At 46.5% G+C, this 8,370-nt stretch overlaps 1 protein-coding gene across 3 annotated transcripts in view; it reads right to left on the bottom strand.

Moving 5' to 3' along the window:
• KIF21B (kinesin family member 21B) overlaps positions 1-8,370 on the bottom strand; it is a 70,912-nt gene that overhangs the window by 35,177 nt on the left and 27,365 nt on the right. For all 3 annotated transcript variants that reach the window (XM_027843426.1, XM_027843427.1, XM_027843428.1), the window contains exons 9-14: positions 7,282-7,471; positions 4,255-4,318; positions 3,917-4,138; positions 3,035-3,116; positions 2,343-2,463; positions 336-527 (exon numbers count right to left, since the gene is read on the bottom strand). In XM_027843426.1, the coding sequence (XP_027699227.1) occupies positions 336-527; positions 2,343-2,463; positions 3,035-3,116; positions 3,917-4,138; positions 4,255-4,318; positions 7,282-7,471 (871 nt within the window). The remainder of the gene's footprint in view (positions 1-335; positions 528-2,342; positions 2,464-3,034; positions 3,117-3,916; positions 4,139-4,254; positions 4,319-7,281; positions 7,472-8,370) is intronic.

The following is an 8,370-nucleotide window of genomic DNA, read 5'->3' as shown; positions in this document are numbered from 1 at the left end:
GTGTGTGTGTGTGTGTGTGTGTGTGTGTGTGTGTGTGTGTGCATGCGCATGCATGTGTATATTGTATTAAGGATTGGGGGTATTGTATGTGTGTTTAAGTACGTGTATATGTAAGTGTGTAAGTGCTTTTGTATTTGTGTGTTATGTGCACAAGCATATTGTAAAGTGTAAGCTTGTGTATAAGTATGTGTATGTGCGTATTTGTGTACAAGAATGTTATATATGTGTAATTGTGGATGTATGTATAAGTGTTTATGTGTATTGTTTCAGGACATATGTATATGGTGCGTGTGTGTGTGCGTGTATAAGTATGTGATGCGTGGGTGTGCACGCACTGAGGTTCTGAAGCACCCGGTCCCGCTCAAGCTGCGTGTCCCGGATCTTGTTCTGTAAAAGGATCAGCTTCTCCTCATACTGGTGCTTCAGCGTCTGCAGGCGGCGCTGGCTGTTCTCCAGTTCATCAATCAGCTTCTGCTTGATCTCAATCTCACAGGTCAAGTCTGCCAGATCAGCTTGGAAGTTCACTTCTGGAGGGGGGGGGATGTGGGGGCACGGGGGTATGGGGAGGGGAGGCGAGAGACAGAAGAGAAGAGGGCAGCTAATTGGCACAATGGATAGAGCTCTGGATGTGGGACTCAGGAGACTCGAGTTCAACTCTGGCCTCAGACACTTCCTGTCTGCCTCAGTTTCTTCATCTGTAAAATGAGAATAATAATAGCACCTACCTCCCAGGGTTGTTGTGAGGATGAAATGAGGTATTTGTAAAAAGCTTTACATACCCTAAAAGTGCTATATAAATGCTAGTTATTATTATTAGAAATGTACAACCCTTCCTAGGGTCAGCGATGAATGCTGAATAAGTGAGATCTTGATGGAAAAAAGTTAATCCAAATGAGTGCTGTCCTGTAGAACTTCCTCTTTAATCTAACAGGGCAGACACGGGCCTTAGGAACTGGAGTCATGCCTTTCCCCAGGGCCTGAAGTTAAGACTCTGTTCTTCTAGCCGTACTCCATAACCAATGAGTCCAGAGCTAGGTTGCCATCTTGTAGGGATGTCAGAGAGGTTGGATGCTGAGAATGAGTCTGGGAGGGCTCATTCTATAGGAAGTGGACTGGACACTTCTCTACTGTAATCATCAGTTTTTAGCCTTGAACCTTAAGGGTCCTGAGGTCTGGGAGCCCCAGAACAGGGGAGGGGCGATTTGTGTGAAGAGAAGTCAGAGTCTGTTAGATAAATTTCCTCTTCCTCTCCACTGTTTCTAGGACTGGGCAAGAACTGCCAGGAATTCACATAGGGGTGTGTGGGGTGGGACAGTGGGTGTTTGCCGGGAAGTGGTTTTTGTATCAAAAAGAAATAAAAAACGAATCCTATCCCAAGGATGATGGCCTTGGCCTTTGCCTCTGGGTTGAGCACAATAATTACATTTAACTCAGCAAGTGTCCACCAAATTGTCCCAACTGACCACAAAACCCATCCCCCTTCTCCCTTTGCCAGCTACTCCCCAACCCCTGCCATGAAGATGATCCTGGGGTCTAGCTTTCCTCATACTAACTTAACATTGCATAAGGTCACCTGTGAAACTTCATTTAGGTCTAGTCATGGAATAGATTTAAATCCTACTCCTGACAGATGTAGATACCTTTGAGACAGCTGGGAGAATAGTGGATAGAGTGCTAGACCTGGAGTCAGGAAGACCCGAGTTCAAATTCTGTGACTGACACTTACTAGTTGTGTGTCCCTGGGCAAGTAACTTACTCTCTCTCAGATTCAGCTCCCTCATTTGTAAAATGAAGGGGCTGGATCTAAGACGCTCCCTTCCAGCTCTAAATCTATGATCTATGATCCTGCTGATGGGTCGAACCACCACAAGTTTCTCCCCACCTCAGGCTATCCTCTATTCAGCCACCAAAACTATGTTTCTAAAACGTAGGTTTGACCATGTCACACCCTCACTCAATAAACTCCAGTGGCTTCCTAGCACCTTCAGGATCAAATACAGAATCCTGTTTGGCGTTCAAAGCCCATCATAATGTAGTGACACCCTCTCCCCAAGCAGGCACGTAGTAGGTGCTTAATAAATGCTTACTGCCTGAATGATTATGGTCCTCATCTGCAAGGCCAGGTATGGCTCTCTACCTCATTTCCTCTTGGTGAGAAAGGAAGACTCCAGGGTAGCATGAGGGGTTCTTTAGCCTTCACTTTCAGGAACTGGAAGGCTGAGCTTCCCCTCTTGGCATGTCCAAGCACCAGTGGCCTCTGAAGGCCCTTGCAGTTCTAAATCTATAATCTCTTCAATCTTCCCACAATCCTTCCTGTGTCTAGCCCTGAGGGGTCAACTCACCCTTCTCCTCAGGATCGGAGTCTGAGTCCACCAGGCTCTCCTCGCTGCCCGAATCTTCATCTTCATCTTCCCGGCCTTCCTCTTCCTCACAACCACTTTCATCCCGATCCTCCTCTTCCTCCTGGGCATTGAGCACCACGATGGGGCCCTCCCCAGCCGTTTGTTCCTCCCGAGGGTCAGGAAACCTCCCCCCAAAGGCGGGGTGAGTTCCCATGGGGCCAGACCATGAAGGGAGCGGTGTCCCAGGACTGAGGGATGGGAGTATGCTCATGTGTGTCTACACACACGCATACATACATACATACATGGAGGGCAGTCAGTAGGGAAATAAGGCAGAAAGGGTGAACACACAGCACCGCAACTAGAACCCTGTGACCCCTCCCCGCCCTAAAAAACCGCAGCTGTCTCCATGGGGCATGGGCCCTTTATGCACACATGGAGTCCCTTCTTTGGGGTGAGATTGGAGAAGAGGGCAAGTACATCAACCTGGTAACCAGCCAGCCCATCACTGAGGGGCACAGTGAGTCTAATTCAGGGAGGGGAGAGTTATTTGGCTCTGAGTGAGGCGGGGGAGTATTGTAGGCACTTTCATCGATGGCCCTCCTCCACCCCTTCTTACTGAGCCTGATGCCTAGGTGAACCCTAGGCAGGGTCACAAGTCAGAGTGCACAGGAGAAGGGACTGGCCCTTACCTCCTCAGCCTCGTTCTCATCCGTCTCTTCTCCATTCTCTTGATGTAACTTTGCCCTCTTTTTAAATGCCTCCTTCTCTGGGCTGCCCACGGGAGGAAGACGGGGGTAGGGTCAGGTTAGTAAAGTCAGCCTCACAGAATTCTAGGTTAAGAGCTAGAAAGGGTCTCTCTCAGAGGTCATTTCAATCAATCTCCTCGTTATAGTTGAGGAGAGTGAAGCTCAGCGATATTAAATAACTCGTCCATAGTGACATAGCTGGTCTGATGTCGGAGATGAGATTTGAACCCAGTCCTTTCTAGCTCCAGGTCCAGCACTGTGTTTGTCACTCGGTGCTCCTGCGCTGGGGGTGGGGTTAGAGTGAAGAAAGGAGGTGGGGAATGGTAGGGAAAACATCCCCACCTGAGGTTGGGAGATGGGATGATGTCACCCTAAAGTGTAAGGGACATGGTGGTGAGGTGAGCCAGCAATTTCCTCCACTTCCCAGGTGTTCTGGCTTTTAAACTTTAATCCAAATAGCCCAAAATAGAATTTAATTATTCTCTGCTTTCCTCCACGCCAAAGATCATGAGATAGGGTGAGGCAACCTTTGCCCACAAGTGGTTGACTAACTCCCCAAGATAGCAGGCCACTGGGAAAGAGATTTCTGGTGCCATTGTGCGTGATGTCACCAGGGAGTTGGCCTGAGGTGGTACAGAGATGGAGCTTAGTAACCAGCTTCTACTAGTCTCCCTCTCCTCAGACCCAGATCCAAGAAGGGGTGGATGTCTCAAGGGGAGGAAGTCCCACCCCTCTGAGAGAATTGACCCCATCCCAATCTCCACCTACCCCTCACCTCCCATCAATGACACTGTCAGATGGTGTATAGGGGCTTCTCTCCCTTACCTTTTTCTCCGCTGCCTGGTCTCCTTTTTCTTTAGCCGTTCCAGGTCCTGCTTGGCCTTACGGATCACCTCTGAGGCCTCTGCTTCCATGGAAATTGATGGGCTGCTCAGCAAACTTCCCTGGGTCTGGGAACCATTCATGGAGTAGGAAGGCCTCCCTGAGGTCCGTGAGAGCATGCGGCGGAGAGACTCATTCATTGCTTCACTCTCTAGAAGCTTTGTTCTGAAGTGGAAGAGAGGGTGGAGAAATGAGGTCAGCCAGAAGTGTTGTCTCTTAGCCCTACCACTGCCAGAGTCCCAGACCAGCCACCCTGGGTCTTCCCCATCCCTGATGCTCACCGAAGCTCCTCAATCTCTCGAATATAGTTCTGGATTAGAGTACCAATGGCCTCGTTGCCATCTCCTGGTGGGGAACAGAAAAGAGATATCTATCTCATGATAATGGTAACAATCCCAGCAACAATAACACTGTGGGATAGGTCACTGTTATTGAACATATATTGTGGCACCTAAAAGAAAAGGTAGATTTTGGCAATTCATCCAGAGGTAGGCTAAGTGGGCCAAGACTCAACTAGGGCAGATATAGTGACATTATATGCCTCTACTATAGAAGAATGGAAAGAAACAGAAGGGAAGGTTGCTGTAGAAGAGAGGAAAGCCTTCAGCTGCCATATGCCAGCTGCTCTGAGAAACAAAGAATAAGATGAGGTGAATTGGATGAGGTGTAACGGTTCCCTGCAAGCCACAAAGAAGATGGGACTTAACCATTGGGACCAGGGCTGTTGTTAGCAAAGACAATACTGAAATAAGGTCATGAAGTAGTGAAATGCCCAAAGAAATCTATGGATGGGATAATTAAAAGTTAAGAAGCAACTTAATATACCTTAGATGGTTTTTTCCTTTCTATTTTTTGTTCTATTTGGTGATACATGACTTATTTATTTATATCTAAAGAAGAATTAATAATTTGTTTTGTTATAAATAAGTGTTTACCTCCTCATTCTTAAAGGCTGGTAAATGTCGGCCTAGCATATACCTGAGGACCTTAGTTCCATGCCCAAAGCTACTCACACCCAAAATGTTGTGATTGCTATGTTATCTCAGGAGGGGGAAAGGCTATTGCTGCTCACGCATTAATAGTGACCAGAAATGAAAGAAAGCATGGTCCAGAGGAGGAAATAAATAGACTTTTCTGGATGAAGCTAATCAGTAAGAATCAGGTCATCAACAAGTCAACAAGCGTTTATCAAGCACCTACTAGATGCCAGGCACTGCTAGGCACTGGGGACATAAAGAAAGGAAACAAAACAAAACAAAACAAAACAAAAAAATCCCAACGAGTCCAGTCTTGATTATGAGGAAAGTCACCACTGTTTTCTTCCCCAGTAGTAGTAGACCTAAGAAAACACGGTCGGCATTGGGCACTGCCCTTTGTCTAGTCAGAATGATGACGCCACTGAAGGCCAGGCTGTCAGAGGAGCACATCGACTGAGGGAAGCTGGAATGCTTTTCCTCACTTGAAGTCTTTAAGCAAACACTGGCTGTCCAGCTGTCAGGGGTATATGGTAAAGGAGATTCTTTCTCAGGCATAGATAACTTAGATTCAATGACCTCTGAGGTCCCTTCTAAACCTGATCCTTTGTAACTCTGTCTAGCCTGAAGAAAGAAAAGACTGAAGGGGAATTTGATTGTTGTCCGCAAGGATGTGCAAGGCTGTCAAATGGGAAGGGGCCTGGATTTGTTCTACTTGGACCTGAGGGAGGGCAGAGAGAGGGGGCCAGAACAAGGGGCAGTGGACAGAGGTTGCACAGCGACACAGTGAGGGAAAACTTCCTAAGAGTACGTGCCGTCCCAGAGTGGACTGCGCTGCCAGCAGAGGTGGGGGCTCCCCTCACTAGAGGTCTGCAAGCAAAGTCTGGATGACCGCTTATCAGGGATTCTAGAGAAGGGATTCCTGCCTTGGTATGGGTGGATGACGGCCACAGGCATCCTCTGAGAGCCTTCTGCCTCTAAGAACCAGTGCCAGGCTTAAGTTATCTCATCCAATGGGACCCAGTGGGCCCCAGGTAGTCACGGCAATGCTGTCTTGAACTTTATGAAGTACTTTGACAAACATTATCTTGTTTGATTCTCAGAGCAACCTAATGAGACCCATGGGATGGAGGTCAGTATCTCCATTTTACAAAATGAAGACACAAACACTGAGTAGCAGCTGAGTGACTTGTCCAAGGTTGTACAGCTGATTGCGAAGAGAAATGGGACTGGAGCCCAAGGTCTCTTGCTCCTCAGCGCTTTGCCTGCCTTATGTTGTAGGTCTGGTCTGGGTGGCTAAACATATGGTGCACAGGGACCTACATTCCTATCCAATCCACCGAACAATCTAGTAAGGATAGATCAGGCATTGTGCTAGGTGCTGGGGACAAAAAAACAACAACAAAGTCATATATATATATGTATATATATATATGAAAGTAGTCTATGTATACATACACACATATTCTCTCCCAGCTCAAATTATATATAACATACACAATTATATGCATATAATGTATAATATATGCTTTGCATGTGTATATGCATATAATGTGTTTTGCATGTATATATATATACAATATCTATATATACATATGTGTGTATATGTGTACACACACACACACACACACACACACACACACACACACACACACAAAATTTGAGCCCAGAAAGAATGTTAAGAATTAAGGGGATCTCATAGGAGTTGATATTTGAATCCTAGGGAAGGGGGAAGGGGGAAGGGGGAGGTGAGGGGAATGTACCTCAAGCATGAGGGAGAACCTGTGGAAAGAAGGTTCTATGGCAGAAGACGGGGTGTTGAGATTGGGGGAAAGAAGGGAGATTTGGTTGGAAGAGAGAATGTATAAAGAAGAAGCATATGAAATAAGCTTGAATGGTAAGCTGGAGCCAGACTATGGGAAGTCTGAGGTTCTCATGGTCTGCCAAGGGCTAGGCAATGGGCATTAGATTTTTGTCACCAAGGTGGTGACCAGGAATATTTTCGCTGTTTAGGACAGATGAACCCACTCCTGCAGGGGCAGAAGGAGGAAAGAACAGGGAATCTAAGTGCTTTCTGATAGACGACGCCAACTGGGAATGGGAAGGTCTCTCCAATCATGGAATCAATAAGCACCTACTATGTTCTGAGCACAGGGGCAGGTACTGGGGGATGCAAAGACCAAAAAGGAAGGACTCTCTATTTTACACTCTCCCATGGCAGAAGACAAGTCCATCTAGAAGTATAAGGATAATAAATACACGGTGGCTAGGGAGGGTGGGTGGGCAGCAGCAGTGTCCTCCTCCTCTAGCTGGGTCCACTTCTACCATACTCACCGGCCTTAGCAAGGAGCAGGTTGGCCTCCTGGCTCATGAGGTGGGTGACTCGGTTGTTGATGGCATCAATGGCTTCCTGCATGGCTTTCACCCGCATTCTCAGGGTGCCATTCTCTTTCTGCAGCATGGCGTTCTCCCGGAACAGGTCACTGTAGCCCTCTGAGCCATCCTCCCCAATAACTCGCTTACCCTAGGAGGAGGAGGGCGGATAGGAAGGGGTCAGCATCTGGCTCAGCACTCTCACTTGAACTATTGCTCTTTGTCCCTAAACAGCCAGTCCTTGACCACCACTGTCAGATTAACCCACTTAAAATCTAGTTCTAACCATAGTATTTCCCTTTTTTTTTAAAACTAAAAAGATGCACAGAAAAGGACAGAAGGCAGTTTAGAGGTCAACAGAGACAAGTGGGACAGCTTTGGGAACTAACATGCCATATTTAGCACATATTTTAAAAAGAAAAAAAACAGCTGTACACAGTGAGATTTGAGGTTTCATACACAGATACATGTTCTCTGAACATAGAAATATTCAGGTTTCTCAAATTCAAAACAACAAAAAATTAAAAAAAAATTTTTTAATACCTTCTTTGGCTTCTTATTAGGGGCCTACCTATAGTGCACAGAGTGCCAGGCCTGGAGTGAGGAAGACTCATCTCCTGAGTTCAAATCCAGCCCCAGACACTTACATACTATGTGACCTGGGCAAGTCACTTAACCCTATTTGCCTCAGTTTCCTTATCTGTAAAATGAGCTGGAGAAGGAAATGGCAAACCACTCCAATATCTTTGCCAAGAAAACCCCAAGTAGGGTCACAAAAAGTCAGACACAACTGATTGAAATGATTGAACAACATGGCTCCTAATAGCCTATCCAAAAAAAAAAGTCTAAATTCCTTATCCTGGTTTTCAAGGATTCTTATAAACTGGCTCTTTTCCCTTTCCAGCCTTTTCTCCTATTAATTCTCTACAAAGCCTCAACACCCCCATCAAACTGGACTCCCAGTCTGACACTTTACTGTTTTTGTCCATTCTATTCCCTCTTCATGAAATGTCCGGTCACCCTGATCCACCTTTGTCCCTCATGCATCTC

This window comes from Vombatus ursinus, unplaced genomic scaffold (assembly GCF_900497805.2).
Source record: "Vombatus ursinus unplaced genomic scaffold, bare-nosed wombat genome assembly UNPS02014909.1, whole genome shotgun sequence".
In the NCBI taxonomy this organism is placed as follows: domain Eukaryota; kingdom Metazoa; phylum Chordata; class Mammalia; order Diprotodontia; family Vombatidae; genus Vombatus; species Vombatus ursinus.
The sequence above is the reverse complement of the archived record's forward strand: the minus strand, read 5'-3'. Positions and strand labels throughout refer to the sequence as shown.